Here is a 22,267-nt window from a genome sequence, read left to right on the forward strand (position 1 = left end):
TGAGCCTTCTGATAATATATAGGCTTGCTACAGAAACCTTTGAATACCACCATCAAATAGCAGTAGGGGTACTCAGACTAGGAGGTGGCCTTCTGCCAGTTCTCCACTGATAGGGCTTGACGTGAGTTTTAAATAGAAGCTTAAAATATTAGGTAGTTTCAAACCAAGTTCTAATGATCTGGCTGGCTTCCAAAGCCATATAGAAAGTACTTACTCTAGGATGCCTTTCAATGTTGAGTGATTACTTTTTATCAATATTTATCCTTAGCAGGAACCAAGCTGTAATCCCCTCATATCTCATACTTTTACAGCAAAAGCAAAGAAAAGAACCAGGACAAGGGATAATGCCCTGTCCTGGTAATAATACTAAAAGTTGTTTTGTGTTTTTCGTTTGTTTGTTGAAAAAGAAAACCAACCTGGAGCTAAACTAAATCAGTTGAGCTTAGATAGTTGGACTTAAGAACTCTGGCATCTAAATGTCTGAGAACTCAAATCCTGACTCCACCATTTACTAGCTTGTGTGACCCTGAAGAATATCAAATTAATACGAATGGGCCACAAGAAAGGAGAGATTTCATACTTGCTGCCGTCGTGCAGGTACCAGAGCATCTTTCTTCCTAAAAGGCACATTCTCAGGCACAGGTTTCTTTTTCATTGCTCCTATTTTTGCCAGAGCTGATGCCTCTTCTTTGAAGTTTACATTTTGGTCTAGAATAGAGAAAGCTTCTTCTGGAATGATGTCCACATCTAGTACATCAAGCTCATTCTCCAACTTCTGGGTCACTGGAAGCTCTGTATCAGGTTGATACTTATCTATATGGGTATTTCAGAAGCACAGGGGGGAAATGCTATTCAGTCAAGTCAGTGAGAATGGTTATCTATAGACAGATATGCTCCAAATATCTACCTTTAGTCCTGTTAAAAACTGAACTAGTTGTTTTCCTGCCAAACTTGCTCCTCCTCTTATAAATACTACTGTTGTTATCCAAGGAGAAACCAAAGTATCATGTTTGATTCCCTGAATCCCACACTTACATTTACACACTCACCTGGTCCCTTTGATCCAAATTGCCCTTCTTTCCCTTCTGCCAATTCCAATATTTTGTGACTGTAATAATACCATCTCCTAGCTTGTTGCTTATATATCTTCAATCACATTTTTGCCTGGCTACCAAAATTGCTTTTCTAAAATATAAATATTTAAATGTCACTCTCTACTCAAAACTTTTCATGGCTCCTAATTTGATGCAGAATAAAGTGTGAACTTCATACATGACATTCAACCCCCAATGGGAAAGGAAATAAAACTGTCTTTATTGAAGAGGAGACAATGATCAATAATGAAAATCCAAGAGAATCTGCAGACAAACTCCTAGAACTAAAAAGAAAGCTAAGCAAGGTTTCTGGATATAAAAAAAAAAAAAAAAAGTCAGTGTTAACCCTTCATTAAAATAATTAGAAAATATATGAGAAAAAATATCCCACTTAGATCAGCAACAAAAATCATAGGTACCTACGAATAAATCTAACAAGAAGCAGATGTGGCTCAAGCAATTGGGCTCCCATCTACCATATAGGAGGTCCAGCAGTCGATGCCCAGGGCCCCCTGGTGAAGGAAAGGTGGCCTATGTGGCAAGCTGGCCCACACAGAGTGCTGGTCTGCGCAGAGTGCTACCCCATGCAGGAGTGCTGCCCTGCACAGGAGTGCTGGCCCACACAGAGAGCCAGTGCAGCAAGGTGATGCAACAAAAAAAGAGATACAGAGGAGAGAATAAGAGACGCAGCAGACCTGGGAGCTGAGATGGCACAAGAGAATTATCACCTCTCTCCCACTCCAGAAGGTCCCAGGATTGGTTCTCAGAGCTGCCTAATGAGAATACAAGCAGACACAGAAGAACACACAGCAAATGGACAGAGCAGACAACGGGGGGGGGGGGGGGGGGGGGCGGGAATAAGTAAATAAATCTTTAAAAAAAGAAAAATCTAACAAAAGATATATGAGGCTTTTGTAGAGAAAATTAAAAGGTATTTTTAAAGGACATGAAAGAAGGCTAGAATAGTGTTCATGAATTAAAGACCTAATATTAATGGAGTGTGGAGGAGACAGATCTTACTGTACCAGATATAACCTCTTCATTAGAAATCTATAATTAAGGCAATGTGGTAATGATTCTGGAATAGGCAGAAACCAAAGTAACAGAATCAATGTAATAGAAGCAGCATTACACATCAGTGATTATAAACTGGATTGCTCAATAAAGAGCTCAGATTACTGGTCTCCATAGGTAAAAAAACAATAATAATGATTGGGTTCTTCACACACACTGAACAAAATTTAAATTCTAAATGGAATGAAGACCTAAAAGTGAAAAGTTTAAAGCTTTCAGAAGAAAATACAGGAAAATATTATTAAGACAGCAGCGCAAAAATGGCTTTCTTAAACTCAAAAGGTTTTACGATATGGAACAATACTGATTCATTTAAATTTAGTTACATTAAACTACAACTTCCTTCAAAAAGACATCATAAAGTTAACATATTAATCCAAGCCAGAATGTGGATTTTATTATCTGTAATGCATATAATTAACAAAGGATTAATACCCAGAATATATAAAGAATTTCTACAAATTTATAAATAGCCAAATAGATAGGCAAAGGTTAGAAAGTGGCAATTCAGAGAGAAAATCTAAATTGTCAATAAAAATATGAAAAGATCAACTTCACTAGTAATCAGAAAAATTCAAATTAAAATGATATAATTTCATATCAAGCAGATGTGGGAAAAAAAACTTAGGTGTGACAATATCATGTATAGCAAAGATGTGGAGAAACAAGAATTCTCACAGACTACTGGGGAGGAGGGTGTAAACTGCCTCCAAAGCAGAAGATCAACTTGACTGCTCCAGTGAAGTTGCAGATTCATGTACTGCAACCCAGCAATTTCACTCCTAGATATACATTCAACATGTGCACAACGAGGCATAAGCACAGATATTCATTTCATCTGTTTATAAAAGCAAAAGGATGGAACCAATCCAAATGTCCAGTAATAAATAAAAAATAAACTATGGTAATGTTCATAAAAGGGAAATCTATACAGCAGTTAATTAGAACCATGTATCAATATGAGCAACTCTTATAAACACAAGTGGGGGAAAGCACAATGCAGAATGGTGAGTACTGGAAGATATATAAAATGTATAGATATGAAGCAATACTTTATATTGTTTGTGGATAGATACATAGGCAGTAAAAGGGTAAAAACAGGATCAGTACATTTTACAGTAATAACAGTAACCTCTTCTGAGGGAGGGAGGGAAATGTAATAGAGAAGTACAAAAAGGGAGTCCAATCGACCTGTCCTATTTTATTTCTAAAAAAATTTTCTGAAGCAAATAAGGCAAGAATATTAAAATTTGTTAAATCTGGGTAGTGGATGTATGCATGCTTATTACTTTCATTCCTTTCTGTATGTTTTAAATATTATATAATAAAAAGAAACTACATTCAGACTCCATTCGCAGCAGTATGTTAGGTGTCAGGTTCCCCTGCATCACTTCTTCCTCAGTCTGGTACTTTTCATGGCTATCAAAGTTACACAGCAAGAGAACATAACTCAGAAGAAAAGAATGCTAAAAGGAATCCTCAGCCTGTAATTTATTTATTAACTCCCAAGTTTACTTACAAGTAGGCAACCTGAATCTGACCTCTAGGTCAGGTCCTAACACCTCTTCAGTTATGATTTGTATAAATCAAAACACAAGTCCAGTACAAGATGCGTAGCTGAGTTTGAGAACATTGCTGGTGGCAGGAAGGGAAGTTATACTAATGCAATCAATCATAACAAGAAAATTTCAGAAGTCGCTGAAGAACTACACCAGCCAACCATTGTGCAAATCACAAGATAGCTGATCTTCCATTCAATTGAGGCTCACACATATTTTCCAGCTCAAGAAGGCAGAGAGAGGATTTTCTACCCAAATAGCCCTCTATGAATTTTTCCTTTTTTGGCAGGGAGAGGTGGTAAGGGAAAAAGAGGGGAAGACCTTAGGAAGTAGGAAAGGAAGAATTAGGTAGAGTGACTGATAAAAAAATACTACTCTAAAATAGAAAAATTTGACCTTTTGAAATTCAGATCGTAAGAACAAGAAGAAACAACAAGAAAAAAGGGGATATTACATCTTTCTTCACAAATGTATTAAATTTGCTAACAAGTAGCTAGCTAAAACCACACCTCAATCTGTAATAAAGAAAACAATCATCATCATAATGATCATCTTCCCTCACAATTTCCCAACACTTTTACAGTTCAGGTATAACATAATCCACATTCATCACCTCATTTGAGCCTCACTATTAGTCATAAAAGCAAGCAAGAAAATGATTATCACAGTTTTTCAGATAAGGAAATAAGTGTTTGTGTTTTACTCCAAGCCATGGGGAGAGTAAGTGGCAGATTTTTAGCCCAGCACGAGACCCCATTTATGCTGTCCTGCCACACAAGTGAAGTTCACATCTTTGTGACCACATAGATTTATTATTTAAAAAACTTAAAACTCCATTTAAAATGGACCCCAAAGTTTTTCTTTTCTTAGAATATGCCTAACGTAACCTTACATTTTCTTTTAAAAAGCTGCAGTCATTACTACAAACTAAAAACAATTACCTTATGTTTTTATAGCACTTGGCAAATATCTAATTTGCTACTTAAAACAACCATGCCAGCTACATAGGGCAAAAACTGTTATGCCCATTTTACAGATGAAAACAATTAGGCTTCAGAAAGAGTAATTCATCAGTCCAGGGTCACAAATTGCCAGAATTGGAACTAGAAGCTAGGTGTCCTTGGTCCAAGTTTTTTCTACTTGTCTTCCTGCTTTCCTACATTTGTTCCTATAAAAATTTTTAGACTACCAGATTTTCTAACTTTTCTCTCAGAAGCTGGTTCTCATTTTTTACTAGTCAGTTGATGGGCACCTCTAGTCTCCTAACATCTCTGAGTGCAGGCCTAGAGTGGTCTCCACATTTCCTCCAGAGCATCATAAGTGAGCCCCTCGGCAGCCAGAACTCCAGTTACCAGGGCTTATTGCTCAGAGGCCTTTTCTTATTTAGCTACACTTCTTGACAGAGTCTTTAAACAAACACTTATTAAGTGTCTAACACTAGGCTAGTCACAGAGAGCATAAAGACAAATAAGACATGATCCTTGTCCTCAAGGTAAGGGGTGGCAAAGGCAGACTTCTGGTTAAAAGGAAGATATTAGTTCTACCTGCCTACCAATTTAGGGGAGAGAATATTCCGTTATAGTGAAAAATACCTAAAAGTACTTGAGTAAATCAGGTTTTATCACATGGATGTTAAAGGTGATGCACTGAGCTATTATTAAGGTTCTAAAGTATTAGTGGCAGATTAAGAAATAAATCAACTGGAAATGGGACTGATAGAGAACTTTCAAATTAACAGAGGTAAAAATGGAACAAGAAAAATTTGATTAATATAGTAAATTATAAGAAAGAAAGGAAAAAAACCTGGATAAATGAAAAACATAAAATATGGTAGAAAGAAGTTCAAACTTGTCAGTAATCTCAGTAAATGTATGTAGAGCAAATATAGAGCTCAACAACAGGGTTAAAAATACTAACATTAAATGGTGGAAGACCCTGAAAACAAAACTGAAAAGAAAGACTGAACATAAAGAGATGGAAAATGTTATTGCAGGCAAATGTTAACAAATTAAAATAGATGAATCAATATTAATATCAGTCAAAACAATTCAAAGTGAATGACATTAAAGAAGGCAGAAAGAGATACTTATAAAATCCATCGATATTTAACAGTCAGGAACTCTTGGGTACCTAACAACACAACTTCAAAATATACAAAGCAAAAATTCATAGGAAAAAGGGAGAAATTAAGAAAGTTTCCAGTATCATGAGAAACTTTAACGTATCTTTATATCAAATAAATTAAAAAGAAGACAGAGAGAGAAAGAGGGAGAAAAAGGGAAGCATAAAGTGAGCAAAAGTCTTGAACTGGCACTTCACAAAAGAAGGCATCTAAATGACCAATAAATATGGGAAAATGTGCTCAAACCATTACATTAGTCATCCAGAAGATGCAACTTAAAACCACAGCAGTACCCTTACACACCAAACAGGAGGCTAACGTTAAAAAACACTAATGGGGAAGCAAATGTGGCTCAAGTGACAGGGCTTCCGCCTACCATATGGGAGGGCCTAGGTTCGATCCCTGGGGCCTCCTGGTGAAAAAGAAGAAGAGAAAGCATGCCTACACGGCAAGCTAGTACCCGCACAAATGAGTCATGCAGTAAGATGATGATGCAACAAAAGAGGGACAAAGGGGAGAGTCAAGGTAAAGCACAGCAGAAACCAGGAACTGAGGTGGCACAGCTAACAGGGAACCTCTCTCCACATCAGAGGTCCCCAGGATCGAATCTTGGTGAATCCTAGACAAGGAAAAATAAGAAGAGAAGACCAAAAAATAGATACAGATATAGGCAGCAAAAATAGCAGGGGAGGGGGAGACGGAAATAAGTAAATAAATATTTTTTAAAAACCACTAATAATACCAAGTGTTAGCAAGGATGTGTAGCAACTGTTCTTATATACTGCTGATGGGAGTATAAAGTGATAAAACTACCTTGGAGAAAAACACTTTACTACAACTGAACAAATACATACCAACCCTATGACCCAAAAAATATACTCCTAAGAACATATCTAACAGAATTACATGCACACATGTACCAAAACACACAGTAATTACCTTTATAATTGCTAAAGACTCAGAAACACCCAATGACTAAAACTATAGAATGAATAAATTGTAATATAGTCACACAATGGAAAATACAGCAATGAACATAAATCACTGCCACACAACAAAAAGGAGAGGAATTATACAAAGTGTTGAAAGAATCTAGTTCCAAAAAAAACGTCAATTATGAAATTCCATTTTTATAAAGTTCCAAATCAGGCAAAACTGAAGTATGGCATTAGAAATCAGAATTTGGGAAAGAAGAGAGGGGATAGAGATTAGAGGGGGAAAGCACAAGGGGATTTCTTGAGTGCTGGCAATGTTCTATTTCTTGACCCAAATGTTGCTTATACAGATGTCTGCTTTCTGGTAATTAATTGCGCTTCAAGTTTATATTTTGTGGACTTTTCTATGTGTATGTTTTATTTCCATTAAGAAAGGCAAAACAGCTTACTAGATTTTCCACACTTTAATATAAATGGCAAAAAAAAAAAAAAGAAAATCTTAAAATCATTCTTTTAAACTATGCATATCTCTGTATTACCAGCTTAAATAAGAAAAAAAAGGAAAGAAGAAAATGTCTTAGCGAAATAGAAACAAAAGAAACTTTCTCAACTTCATATGACAATCTGCTAAAGTCAACAGTAAACATCATATATAAAGAAGCATTCCCATTAAAGTTGGGGGAAGAGGGATGCCTGCCATTACAGCTATTATTTAGTAACACATTGAATTAAAATCCATTCAATAAAGCAGAAAGAAAAAAAAAAGAAAAATACAAAATTACAAAGGAAGAGGCAAAACTGTCCATTATCTATAGTTGAGCTCATCTATCTGGAAAAATGTAAAAGAATTAACAAACAAAATACCATATGTTACCATGTCTAAAACATCAATTGTAATATATCATTTGTATTCATTAGTAGGAAAATTTTAAATGATGCCAATTAATTGTAAGAGGTTACCAATTTTAAAACCACATTCCAATTTCAGATATGTTCAATTATGTACCTAGCTGATGAAAAACAGTATCATAACAAACAAATTTCAACAAGATGCTAAATATAAGAGTAATGTACAAATCTAACAGCTTTCCTATAATGAGCAGTAATCAATTGTAAATGCCATAAAAGGTCCCATTCACAATAGCAATAAAAACTAGAAATAAACTTAACAAGGAATTTATAAGACCTATATGCAGAAAAGTCATATGCAGATTTATATAAAATTCAACGGAAAAAAAAAAGGGGGCATGAATAAAAGGGTGGGAAGATTCCATATTGTAAAGATGTCATTTCTCCCCTAATTAATTTAACTCAATGTAATCTATCAAAATGGATCCATCAAAATCCTAAATGTTTTTTATAAAACTTGATAAGGTCATTTTAAATTCCTTTGGAAGAAAGGACCATTAAACAAAATCTTAAAAATGAAAATCAACGAGGGGAGAATTGCCACATGAAATATTAAAATATGTAGGAAAGACTAATGAATTTGCCCCCAAAATTAAACTTTTCTGTACCAAAAAAGTCATCATAATCAAATTTCAAAGACAACTGACTAACAATAAATATAAACTAAAAAAGGATTAAGATTCAGAATATATGAAGAGCTCCTACATATCTATTCGCAAGAGACATACAACCCAATGGAGATGGCAAAGGCTATGAACAAGCATGGCCACATTAAAGAAATGATAATCCTCACTAGGAACAGGGAGATGTGATATAAAATATCTCCACCCATGAGACAGGAAAATTTCTTAAGTATAAAATACTTGGGAAGGATGAGGAAAATACATACTGATGACAACTGCTAGTCAAAGTGTGTTCACTTTAAGGTCAGGTTAGCAGCATTTTAAATTTAAAATGTGTACACCTTATAATCTAGCAATCCCACTTACTGGAATAACAATAATTTATTATAATGTAAAAAAATACATGTACATCAAATGCATGTGTATGTGTATGTACATGTGTGTTTGTTGTTATCTATCATTAAAATGCAAAAAAAAAAACCCAAAAAAGTAGGGTTCTAAAACTTCCAGCTCTATAGAAATTTACTTTGTGTAGCCTAAATGCTATAATATAGGAAAAGAGAATTCTACTTTCTCAACCTGCTCTATGGAAGAATACAGTGGCCCCCAGCCTAAGGAAACACCTTGGCTTCTATTCACTTATCCTAGTTAAAGTGCATCTATCATGGGCTAGGTTCTAGATCCTTGCTTTTTCTTCAGTGTCATAACTGTTATAGTCCAGACAATTTCAAGTAGCAAAATCCCTTGCAATAAAAACTTTAAGACACATACCAGCAAGAAGCTTCTTTGCTACTGATGGCCGTCCTGTTTCCTGTGGAAACATCTCCTTTGCTACAAGGGGTCCCTTCTCACTCTTTGGTGACGTACTCGGCCATCTTTCTAATTGCTTTTGGCTACCAACAGGAAATTTGCTCCGGATTTCAGAGAAATATTTCTTCGCCTTTTTTGGTGACGGTTTCTTTTCGAGGAGGGAATCCAAATCCTGCCATGAAACAGTCAATTCTTCTCTTAGTTTATCTCACAGAAAAGTATGCTTTTAATCACAAAGCTGAAAATAAGAACTCTAGAGAAATATGTCAATAAACAGTTATCTCTAATGGTCAGCAAGATGTTTAAGTTAAAAACTTTATAATTTTAGACATCCAATTAACTCGTAAAAGGAATTTCTCGTAAAATGTTCTTTTATATGTTTAGCTCACTAAAAGCAATAGCAAAGAGATAAAGAATATACTTTTAAGGAATTGAAATATTAAAATTGAGCATCATCATTTTAGAAGTTAATTAATCTTCAGGATATAATCATATAGACTTTAAAAGCCTTTAAATTTTCAATAAAAAAATCAGAAGTATTCTAAGGGAGCAAACATATAGTATTAACATAAATTTTCATCAAGTAAAAAGAACCTAGCTTTTTTTTTTTTAACAGAAAAAGCGTTTTTTATTTTTTTATTTATCCCACCCCACTCCCAATGGTTCTCTTGTCTGTCTGCTCAGTTTGCTTGCCTTCTCTAGGAGGCACCAGAAACTGAACCCAGGACCTCCCACATGAGAGGCCAGTGTCCAACAGCCTGAGCCACATACACTCCCTACAGGCTGTGGTGTCTGCTGGCTTGTGGCATCTGCTCATATTCTTTTAGGAGGCACCAGGATCCAAACCTGGGACCTCCCACATGGTAGGTGGATACCAACTGGCTGAGCCACATCTGCTTCCTGAGACTAGTTTTTGATCACTCATCTACTTTAACCCTTCCTTAAAGGGGCATATCCTCTAATGGGTACCCACACATTCTTTACTGGGTAGAGTGAGGGCCTATTCTCTATCTGGTCAATACAAAATAAGGACAATTAAGCATAACCACTTCAGATGATAACAAGGTATTCCTTAGAAAAGCTGTTGTCAATGGTTTATCAACAGGAAGGATAAAAAAATTCCTTGCACTGAATATTTTCAAAAGTAAGGGACCCCAAACAGTGGGGCTCCTGAGGACTCTGGAGACACCCAGGCACCATGGTCAGGGCAGATAGCTCAGGAGTTTGGTGCCTTGCCAATGGGCCCTACTTTGGAGTTTGTGCTCCCTAGTGTGATGACAGAGTTGGATTCAGTTGTGGTTTCACTATACATGGCTCTTTTGTCCCTTTTATTTGAACCTATAAGTTGGTGCTGGAGTTGGTAGGTGTACATTCAAGAGAATTAAATCTTTGGGCTGTCCCTGTGCCAACTGGGCCCTGAGCTTCAATGGAGTTACAACACCTACTCTCTAGTTCATTAGAATCATCCAGGACAACTAACAATGAAGTGATGATGGACAGCCACCACACTAAGGAACTGAGAGAGTCTACACCTGCAAACAAGAGAGTCCCATCCATCAGCCGTATGGGACTGAAGCCCCCTTTCAATTAGAGGTGGAGTAGGCATCACTATCCCAGAATCCTCAAGATTGGGGAATAACGATAGATTAGAGTAGACTTATGGGTAATCTACTATATACTTATTATGATTCTAGCAATGGAAGAAATTATATCAGTGATGTGGACGCAGTAGCCACTGGAGGTTCTGAGGTCAGGGAGAGGGAAAACATGTATAACATGGGGGCATTTACGGGACTTGGAAATTGTACTGAATGACATTGCAACGACAGATACAGGCCATTATATATCTTGCCATAACTTACAGATTTGTGTAGGAGAGAGTTAACTACAATGTAAACTATAATCCATGCTTAGAGGCAATGCTCCAAAATGTGTTCATCGATTGCAATGAATGTACACTAATAAAGGATGTTGTTAGTGTGGGTAAATACGAGTGGTATGGGGAGTGGGGCATAGGGGAATCCCCTATATTTTTTATGTAACATTTTATGTAATCTAAATATCTTTAAAAAATAAAAATAAAAAAAGGAAGGGAGATGTGCACAATGTTAGGAAAATTTATCTAAGGGTGTTCTTGCTCAAATTTGGGAAAGGAACTAGATAATCTCTTGAGATCCTTTCTAGGATTAAGAGGACATGTCCTCAAATGAAAATCACTTTGAACAATAAATGTTTCTTATGGATAAGTTTTAAAAGCATCACATGACTTGATATGCTGCCTAAAGTTCTCAGATCTGCATTTAACAAGGAAATTCCTGATAGTGAGCTACATATAAATGAATGTAACCAGTGTAAATTGAACAGATTTACTATCTAATGGAATTCTAAAGCCAGAAGGGACCTTGAAGACAAAGAGCTAGTTTTAATGGTAGAACTGGCATGTCATGTAGTCCAGAATTCTACGTTCTGCACCACCTCTGCTCTATAGCTAACAGTTTTTACTATGCCACATGAACAGAGACTGTTCCTTTATTTGTGGGTAAAAATGTATGACATAGTGGAAATAATACTAGAATGGGAGTCAGAAGATAGTGATTTGATTCCTCGCTCTCAAGAGAAGTAACTGTAATCTCAGTGACCTTTGCTTTTTTTTAATTTTTTAATCTGTAAAATAGTAGTAATAAAGCAAATTGCAAATCACAGTGTTGTGGTAAGGATCAAATGGCATACTGATGTGATGGCACTCTGCAAACTTCAGAGAACTACAGAGATTTAAGGAAATATTGTTACTGCCATCTTTGTTACAAATTAGAACTAAGAACACTATCTATTCCCAATTAGTTCAAATGAGTTTTGATTTCTAGAAGTCTAGCCATATCACAAGATTTGAGACTCTGCTTCTATTTTATTCTTATTTTTAACCATTTCTTTTCTAAAATCCATCTAGCTTAAACACTAACATTTTAATCTAAGCACTAATCCAAGAGAGCTTTCTTGTTTTCCTTTCCTATGGTAACAAATTCTTTACTAAATGGCAGGTTAGAGAATGGAATATTCTGTTTCATTAACGGACCTGCTTAAGAGTTGTTATATATTCTATATGCAAGTCACCAATTTTCAAAGAAGTAAAATACAGTAATATAGACTAGACTGAAAAAATGATAAAATAAAAAGTAAGTGTTTCTTCCACCTTCTGAAGAGCCTCAGTTTCCCAGGTAGCAGCTTTGTCTTGATTCTCCATAAATCATAATGAAACCAGGCACCATATGCATTACTTCCCTTCTTAGAAACAATGCACTTTTAACATAAACTGGAGTCACCTTTGTACCTCAATTTGTTGCAGGATATTTATGACCACATCAGGAACAGAAGGATCAGCATCTAGCTTGGCAGAACAAAGTGAAAGCTGGCGAATAAGACTGCCCAGTTCCCTACACTGAGCAGGAACTGGGTGTTCCCCTCGGTCAGTAAACTGAGTGACAAACATCTGTAAGGCCCGAATGGCTCCTCGATGAGCAGCTGCCAGCCTAGACATTGCCCACGACTGGCAATAAATGAAACATGAGAAGTTATTTCAATATTCAGAACTTCCTAACATGAACCCAACCCTTTATTTCCACTCCACCTTCTCCCTATAAATAACTATTATGAAAACACTTTACATAGTAAAGTGAATTATAAATTTTTAAAGTTTTCTAATGACAAGTAAAGTCTTCTCCTTCCTATTGTCAGTTTCTTAGACCAGCAACAACAACAAAAACCTACTTTTCAGTACCTGATCCTTGGAAGGTCACCCCATGTTCGGAACACTTAAAGGGTTCTCTCCCTAAAAGGTTTCTACAAGCACTGAAAATAGCATTAACACAATTAACCCACATGTAATACTAACAAAACACTGGAAATGTAACATATAATAAATATTCATCATAATTTAACTGCATCATACCTTCTTAGTGTGTTTAGTTTTATGTGGACTCAATTTATCCAATTCTTCCTGGATTTCTTTTACCTGTTTTGTAAAGGGGGAAAACCAATAACTTCATATCTTTCCAATGATCTTTTTTTATAGAAAAGGCTACATCTTATCTTCTCCAAACTTAACCATTATTAATTCAAGTCACTGGAAAATGAGAAAAGACTCTTCATTCATGCACCCAAAAAATAGTTACAGGTTTCCAGTTCAAGAGGATGAATTAAGTACAAGGTTCACCTTCCATCCCTTGATCCTCGATGTAATAGGAATTTAATATGAAAGAATGAAGGTGGAGGTGACTCTGGAAAGGAAAGTGGCCCAGATCATGAAGTGCCATGCTAAAAAACTTGGCTTTTATCCTATAAGTTACAGAGAGCCACTGAAGACTTTCAAGCAGTGGTCTGACTTGGTGAGATTCATGTTTTAGAACAATCTCTCGGCAGCAATGCAGAGTAAGAACTGAAATAGACCCCAAAAAGAATATAGAACAAAATTAAACTCAGATATTTTCTTTTAAATGAAAAAGTCAAGTTTTAGGTTCAAGCAATAAAGCTAACATGTGACATCAGTGACCAGAAATGAATAAGAAGCTTAATAACGAATAAGGCATTAAGGCTAAAACAAGTATTTTTTAAAGTATATCCACAGTGTAAAGAATGTAAATGCCTGTTCATCGGCCATTAAATGTGTCCTAAATGACACTTTAACACAGTCTTCATGTTTTTCCAATCATCAAAATGTAAATGTACTACTGTTTAATAAAGGAATAATCATATTATTTATCTTAATTACTAAGCCTCTAGTACAGTATAAACACTAGACAGATGAGAAATGAACAAGGTCCTTTGCTTCTATAGTACTAGGGTTCATTAACTGGGGACCCTGGGTTTCAGGGTAACTGGCCCACCTGATTTTATATGCAAAAATATATGTTGTTGTTTTTTTCCCTGAGGAAAGGGTTCCTGGTTGTTAATAAATTCTTAAAAGAATCTAGGAGCCCCACAAGTCAAGCATCGTTGCCTAACGAGGTTGGCCATATACACATAATATACAAACACACATAAATGCAGATGATACAAAGAAAAAAATTATGTGTCCCTATGTTCAGGATATTTACCCTCAAAAACACAAAAAGGTTCACATAGGATACTTTGGTGCAAATATTTCTGAGACAAAAAGAAAACCGAAACGAAGAAATGCAGTGTGCGCAGCCTACTACCCCCTTCCCCCTGGGCTCTCATACCTGCTGCTGGAGGACGTAGAGCATTCGGGCAGAACGCACGGCTTGCTCCTGTCTCCTGACACGGATTCGCCGTTCCTCATCTGGATCCAAAGCCTCTTCTATGCTATCTGAAAATAGTTTTCCCCCAAAAGTATAAGTTGGGCATCAGCCTACCACATGGGAGGTCCTGGGTTCCTCCTGGTGCCTCCTTAAGAACACCAGCAGACACCTGCACCTACTGCAATGAGAGCTAGATGCCGCACCCTGCCACAACAAGAGCTAGATGCCTGCAGCCACTAGATGCTGCACACATCACAATGAGCGCTAGATGCCCACGCCCTGCCACAAGGAGTGCTAAATGTTGCACCCTGCCACAACAAGAGCTAGATGCCTGCAACCGCGGCAAGGAGCAGGCGCCTAAATGACTAGATCCACAGGCCAGCAGAGGCACAGCCTGAGGGGTGCAGGTTTCTCAGGACATTGGTCATTCACCTCCCATGTAAGAGGTCCCGGTTCAGTTCCAGTGCCTCCTGGAGAAGGTGAGCAATGAGTAGGCAAAGAGAATCATGAGAGGGGGTTAAATTTAAAAAAAAAAGATTGTGAGGATTAAATGACTTAATACATGTAAAGTGCTTAGAATAACATCTGGTGCAGAGTTTGCACCAATAAATGATGAATATTTTTTAAGTGGATTATAAACTATATATAAAACTTCCAAGAGAGATAAATTTGAAAATCTGTTTTTAATTTTTTTAAAAGTGGCAGCTGTAGTGGAAAAAAATTTCATTATTCATTAGCCAAGAAACCAAGAATGAGTGGGCAGATGCACTGACTCAGAGATGGAAGGAACATGAAGACATTAATAAGATCAAGTTCCCCTTCAGGCAGGAATTCCCTGAACGAAATCCCACTGGGTAGCCTAGTCCACAACAAGGCATGTGTTACTATTTTAAAACTCTTTATATTGAGCCAAAATCAGTAATGCTTTTTATCTTTTCCAAAAATCTTTATTGGCCTATTTTTATGTTTGACAAAATTACTTTTGCACTTTCTTATCTTGAATTCAAAGGAGAAATCCTTTCTCTGACAAAGTATGACAGCAAATGCTAAAATTATTTGAATTTTAAATATAAATACAAAATTATATATTTGTCAGGCCATATACCCTTGAACACCCTGATGTTCCACATTTCAAAAGATTAATTCAGAGATTTCTGGAAGATTGCCCAAAGGAGATAAAATCTACCCACTTCTTCCAGTCAGTGATTTTCAAATATGATGATCCAAATTCTTATGCAAAATCTTAATATACAAATCAGATAAAAGCAGTATTAGTATATTTTTTAAGTTCAAATTTTTTTACTCACTAAAAAGGCAAACAAAAATTGTAAGGCATCCATGTATCTTTTTAAAAAAAGATAATAATAAAAAAATTTTTTAATACAAAAAAAACAAAAACAACACAGTAAGGCTTTTCTGAAGAAAGCAAAAATTTGAAACCAGAAGTCTCTACAGATGCAGTCTCAAAGCCCTAGACAGCCAAATTATTTCTGTGCATGGACAGCACAGTATAAAGTCCAGATTCACACATTTATATGGAAACAAATGGTACTTGGTTTTGGCAAGGATTTTGGGGTTTTTTGGGGTTTTTTTTGGGAGCTACAGGGCCAGGGATTGAACCTGGGACCTTGTATGTGGGAAACTGGAAGGCTACACCAGATTTGGTTTTTTCATTTGTTTGTTCATTTTGTTTTTGCTTTTAGGAGGTACCGGGGATCAAACCCGGGACCTTGCACATGGGAAGCAGGCACTCAACCACTTGAGCTATATCCATCCCTGGCAAGGGTTTTTAACTGATTTTTGCAGTTAAAAGTTATTTGCAGCTGACTTTGATGCAGTCAGAACACTGGGCCTCATGGCTCTTTCCCTCCGCTAGCATGGCTTCTACCAAAACATGCTGTCGGTCTTACCAACACTGAGGAACAGCATGAGAAATGAGCCACAACACTTTTTTATATATGTTTTTTAATGTAGGAATCTTTTTGAATGTTCATGATATTACATAACATATTCTTTGTGAAGACCCACAGGGGTATAAGGTATTATGATAGCAAGTGCTAAAATTATTTGAATGTCTCAGTGTGTGGAATATTGTTTTGTCTCTTTTAAACTGTGTGACTTCTTCTTTGGACTGCAGTTCCTCCTTGAATTTGCTGCTAGAAAGCTCATACACAAATCTGCAACCCATCTCCAGTAAATCTTATTTTCCTTTCCTTATTTTTCCCTGTGCCACAATATCCTCGTTTATCTATTTTTATTTTATTGTGTTCATTCATGGGTATTTTGGTAAGGTACCTTCAATTCCTTATATAACATGGCAGGGTATGTATGCATAATGCATTAAATTTAAAATGCAAAAGAAAATTCTAGAATATGTACTATGCCAGCACAACAGTTCCTTTTGATATCCAACCCCTTGCTCCTTGCAGTCTGAAAGCTGGGCTTGATTCTCCTACTTGTTAGCTGTGGTACCTCCAAATTCTCCACATGGAATCAATCACTACTCACCAAGGCAGGGGTTCTTAACCTTTTTTGTTCCACAGACCCCTTTACCAGTCAGGTGAACACCACAGACCCCTTACTAAGTGCACACTATACAGTGTATTATTTAATAAATATATCACACCTGCACCAACATGTCCCCAAAAGAATGTTTTTTTGAATTTTCAATTCAAGCTTACAGACCCCCTGAAATCTTTCCACAGACCCCCAAGGGTCCCTGGAACCTGGTTAAGAAGCCCTGCCCCAGGGAAACATGAGGATATTGGGAACTCTGAGAAACTGCAGATAACAGTGTAAGGTGATTCTACCCCTTCCTTTCTACCTTATGATCAGATATTTTACACTTCGCATATCTACAACTTCCCTGTAATTGGTGTGTGTACACTCATCTAAACATGAGAAATTAGACTTGGTTTTATCCATAATACACATATACAGTGCTCTTTTTTATGCAAATTAAAAATAATTTTTGCCAGAAAATCTTTTGGATAAGGTAGGAAAACATTACAGAATAATGTGCGATCAGTGCCAAAAGACCTAAGGTTCAGACAGTAGATAGCCCAAATCCTAGGCTGGGTCCTCTGTCAGTCTACTCACAAGGTACAGCCTACAGATAGCAAGGAGCTACTGGAAAGAGGCGTTGGGACAGGGCAAACTTTCCAGAAAAAAAGATGTTGGTCAATCTCAAAGTCCAACAGTCTTGCCATAAATATTTATACTCTAGTGAACCAACACATACAAGGAGGAGGGGAATTTGGGGGTCGCCAGAAGAATGCATTTGAACTTTCCCACACTTATGGCATCTCTTCAAAAGATTGAATTTTTCTCACCTTTTTTAGTTACTTTTTCAATTTTATGGATACAACTGCTCAATTCTTTCTGGAGTCGCTGAACTTCTAGCAGGCTTTTGTGTTCACTTATCCTAGTATGCAGCTGAAGTCCTGGATCACGGGTGGGTGGTGAATTTGGCACAGGAATATCTAATCTTCCCGGATGAGATGTGTACAGGTACACCTTGGCCCCTGAGCTGGCAGTTTCCATTTTGGAGGGCTGGTGGCTGCATTGAGAAGCTTCCTGAGTTTTCGCTTCCTTCCTTTCTATCCTGTGGTCAGGTATTTTATACTTAGTATGTCCACATTTCTGAGAGATCTGTGGCTGACTTCTGAGGTGATATTCTTTCACATGCTCTTCAAATTGTCTGCGTTTCACATCTCTTTTGGCTAGGTGGACAGCATAGCTAAGTTTCTCTTCTGATATGACGGAAAATGAAACAGAACTGCTTAGGTCAGGACCATCTCTAAAATCTGCATCTTTACAGTGGTATGATTCGCTGTATGAGTGCTTCAGTTTTTCAATTCTGATTGCATGTGGGCAAGTGTATCGGATTGCCAAGTTGCTTGAATGAGTAGGAACATTTCTATTAAACTGCAGCTGGTTCTTTTAAAAATAAACACAAGTAAACATACATTAGAAAAATGACATATTCCTTGGTTGGTATATGCCTGTCATCAACTTTCTAAAATTTCACTCATAAGATTATTAGTGCTAACAAGTATTTTTGTGTTGTACTGATAGAATCAGCCACTCTCATACACCCCTAAATTCATCACTTAACCCTGGTTCTATCCCACAATCACCAGACCCACATATTATCCTTCTGTTTACTCTCTGAGTCATAACCCAGGAAGCCTCAAGCACAACCAGTTAGTTCCTCAACTCTCCAGTTATGCCCTTCTGTCCTGTTTAAAATGCCAGGCTCTAGCAAGTTATCATTATACTCTATTAAGAGCTTCCCTGAAAACTCTTCCACAGATACACCACACAGCCATACCAGACATAAGCTACTGACTATACTTCTTCAGGTCGTCTTGTGACTTTACCTGATGGCCAGACCACATCTTTTATCTTGTGCTAAGTACACTGTGCCCCGAACATTCCACTTGCACCTTCTTGGGCAGCCTTAAGTTTTTGTCAATATTAATCATAACAACTACATGTTTTGTTTTTCACTGAACAAATAAAAGCATGTTTCCACAGTCCTAGAGTTTCATTTTTCGTGGTTGAGTTTTCTAAAATCCAATGTCTGGCTTTTTCATGTTTAACTATAATCCTAATGTTAAATATTTAGATTGTTCCAGTTTTTCCACTACTAGAAATATTGCTTCAATTAAGATCATCATGCATTTAGGCTCTAATTTTTTTTTCCCCCTTTTTTTTTTCAATTATTTTTTTCTTAGGACAAATTCCCTGTCTTGGATTACTAGATCAAAGGGAACAATTTTATGGTCTGGACCTTCCTGAATGGAGCTGTCAAGGAAAGATTAACAGCCCGACAAGAATCCGCACCTAAAAATTTAACAAACCCTGTCCTGTGATGCCTTTATCTTGGAAACAGGCCTCCCCAACTGTTAAAATAAAGTAAGAATGTATATAAAAGCAGGTGTTCGGATGTTTGATGGGTATTGACATAGTGGGTAGAGTTCACATGACAACTGAGGGAGTGCTGAGTTCCCATTCCAGGAACTCGGTTGTACTCCTCCTCAATGGAGCAGCAACAATCCCCCAAGTGTAAGAGCAAAGACCAGTGAAAAAGGATGGTCTAATGATAGGCCCCTGAAACTGATGACTATGCTTATAAGCCTGTGTGCTTGAAATTTCAACTAGGCCTAGAGCTGCAGGGTGCTTGAGAGTTACCTCCTGAGAGCCTCCATGTTGCTCAAATGTGGCTATGCTCTAAGCCAAATTCAGCATGTAAATGCATTATCTTACCCCCATCTTGGGACATGACTCCTGGGGATGAGCCTCCCTGGCACCAAGGCATTACTACCAAGCACCAGCAGGTGATACAACTAGAAAAAGACCTTGAATAAAAGGGGGAATTGGTAAAGATAAATGAGTTTATATGGCTAAGAGACTTCAAAATGAGTCGGAAGGTCATCAGAGGTGCCACGCTTATGCATGTCTCAGCAGAATCTCAGAGACAGCCAAAGTAGATACAACCCCAGATTGTGGTGCTCCTGAGGGCTACTGAGACACCCAAGTCCTAGGGTTATGGCAGATGGCTCTGGAGTTCAGTGCCTTGCCAATGGGCCCACTTTGGAATTTATGCTCCTGAGTATGATGGAGTTGGTCTCAGATGTGACCTCTCTACACAAGCCTCTTATGTCACTTTTACTAAACCTGTAGCTGGCACTGGGGTTAGTGTATTCTCAAAAGACTTGCATCTCTAGACTGTCCATGTGCCAGCTGGGCCCTGAGCCTCAGCAGAATTGCAACACCTACTTTCCAGTTCATTAGACTTACCCAAGTCAGCTAACAGGGAGTTGAGGATGGTCAACCACAACAGGGAACTGAGAGTGCCTACAACTGCAAGTAGGAGAATCCTATCCATCAGCCATGTGGGATCTAAGCCCCCACTCAATTTAGAGGTAGAGTGAACATTGCCATCCCAGGGACCTCAAGATGAAGGAATGAAATATGGTTTAGAGTGGACTTACTGGTATTCTATCATAGAATTATTGTCACTCTAGCAATGGAAGAAACTGTATCATTGATGTGGAGACAGTGGCCACAAGAGTTGCAGAGGGCAGGGAGAGGGAAGAAGAGGCATGATATAGGGGCATTTTTGGGACTTGGAGTTGTCCTGAATGATATTGCAGGGGCAGATGCAGGATACTATATACCCTGCCATAACCCACTGAATGGACTGGGGGAGAGTGTAAACTACAATGTAAACTATAATCTATGCTATGTAGAAGTGCTCCAAAATGTATTCATCAAATGCAGTGAATGTGCCACACTGATAAAAGAGGTTGTTGATGTGGGAGGAGTGGGGGAGGGGAGTGGTACATATGGGAACCTCTTATATTTTTTAATGTAACATTTTGTGTGATCTATGTATCTTAAAAAAAAAAAAAGATAATGAAAGATTAAAAAAAAAAAAAGCAGGTATATGAAGAGTCAAGTTTTTAAAAACACACTGTAAGAAAGCTCCAGAAAATTATTTTGGGAAGAAAAAAATAGTAGTTTAAAACCTCGCGAGAGAAAAAGAAATGTTACCATCTGAAAGGTGAACAGACTAATGAGAAGTTCTTGAAATGTACTGCCATATTTAGGAAAAGACTTTCCCCCAAAAGGTAAAACTAAAGCTAAAATACCTGGAGAATTTGCTGTAAGTACTAGAAAAAAATATGGGTGAATTCCTCTTTAACCTGGACCTAGTGAAAGACTTTTTAATCTAGGATTCAAAATCCAGATAAAATTGAAGAAAATATTGATAAATTTGACTATAGAAAACAAACAAACAAAAACAACTGCATGGCAAAAAATACCATAAACAAACTCAAAAGAAGAACTGACAAACTGGGAGAAAATATTTATAATATAAAGGGCTAATATCCCTATATAGTATAGATAATGAAATTTCAAAACTTGAGATGAAGGGGAGTGGGTGTAGCTCAGTGGTTGAGAGCCTGCTTCTACAAGGTCCTGGGTTCAATCCCAAATACCTCAAAAAAAAAAAAAATTGAGGTGAGAGAAACATCAAAATGCAACAGAAAATGATGAGAAATAGACATGAATAATTTATAGGAAAAGATAGAAACATGGCCCTTAAAATATGAAAAAAAAAATTCAATCTCACTCGATATGAAAAACTACACTGAAATACCTCCTCTTATACATCATATTAGCAAAGATTTAAAAGCATAACACATTGTGTTGGTGAGGCTATGTGGAAATAGGCCCTCTGAAAGTGCAAGTGGGACTGCAAGTTGATACAACCCTTATGGAGGGGACTTTGGCGATATCCAAGAAAACAACATATACATTTACCTTTTGACTCAGCCATCTCACTTCTAGGAATTTTCACTGAAGGTACATTCCCAACAATACAATACAGGGTTATTCACTGTTGCATTGTTGGTAATCACAAAATATTGGAATCAACCTAAATGCTCACATAGGAGAGTGGCTACATAAACTATGGTCCACTCACAACAATGGAGTACACGATGCAGATGTGAAAAAGAATGAGGATTGTAGAGAGATTTCTAGGATGTACTGTTCTGTGAAAACAGCAAAGTACAAAAAAAGTATATCTATAATATGTTGCCCTTCAAATAAGAAAAAAAAAGGGGACATGAGAACACAGACATGCATCCGATCATTTGTGCAAAAAGAAACATCTAAGAGAAAAATCAGAACCTAATGAGGTTAGTTATCTACAGGATGTGGGCAGGAATTGAGTGGAAAGGATAGAGGGAATGGGAGGAATAACACTTCTCTGAACACACCTTTTTAAACAGGTGTGTTTGTAACCATGTTAATGTTTCATATATACAAAGGGGAAAAAGCGAGGGAGAAAGAAAATAAATTCTGTGAAG

The 22,267-nt window shown here is 37.1% G+C and overlaps 1 protein-coding gene across 6 annotated transcripts in view; it reads right to left on the bottom strand.

The window, feature by feature from the left end:
* The window catches only part of KIAA0753 (KIAA0753 ortholog), a 67,593-nt gene that overhangs the window by 34,751 nt on the left and 10,575 nt on the right, over positions 1–22,267 (bottom strand). For 5 of the 6 annotated variants that reach the window (XR_011646807.1, XR_011646806.1, XM_058283735.2 and 2 more), the window contains 6 exons: positions 17,714–18,320; positions 14,343–14,449; positions 13,073–13,135; positions 12,455–12,670; positions 9,088–9,298; positions 581–813 (listed from right to left, as the gene is read on the bottom strand). Coding sequence is in view for 4 of the 6 variants with exons in the window: in XM_071210388.1 (XP_071066489.1) it covers positions 581–813; positions 9,088–9,298; positions 12,455–12,670; positions 13,073–13,135; positions 14,343–14,449; positions 17,714–18,320 (1,437 nt within the window). In the remaining 2 variants the exon portion in view is untranslated. The remainder of the gene's footprint in view (positions 1–580; positions 814–9,087; positions 9,299–12,454; positions 12,671–13,072; positions 13,136–14,342; positions 14,450–17,713; positions 18,321–22,267) is intronic. The other variant, XM_071210389.1, reaches the window with a different exon arrangement.

The sequence above is a fragment of the Dasypus novemcinctus genome, chromosome 21 (assembly GCF_030445035.2).
Source record: "Dasypus novemcinctus isolate mDasNov1 chromosome 21, mDasNov1.1.hap2, whole genome shotgun sequence".
NCBI classification, from domain to species: Eukaryota; Metazoa; Chordata; class Mammalia; order Cingulata; family Dasypodidae; genus Dasypus; species Dasypus novemcinctus.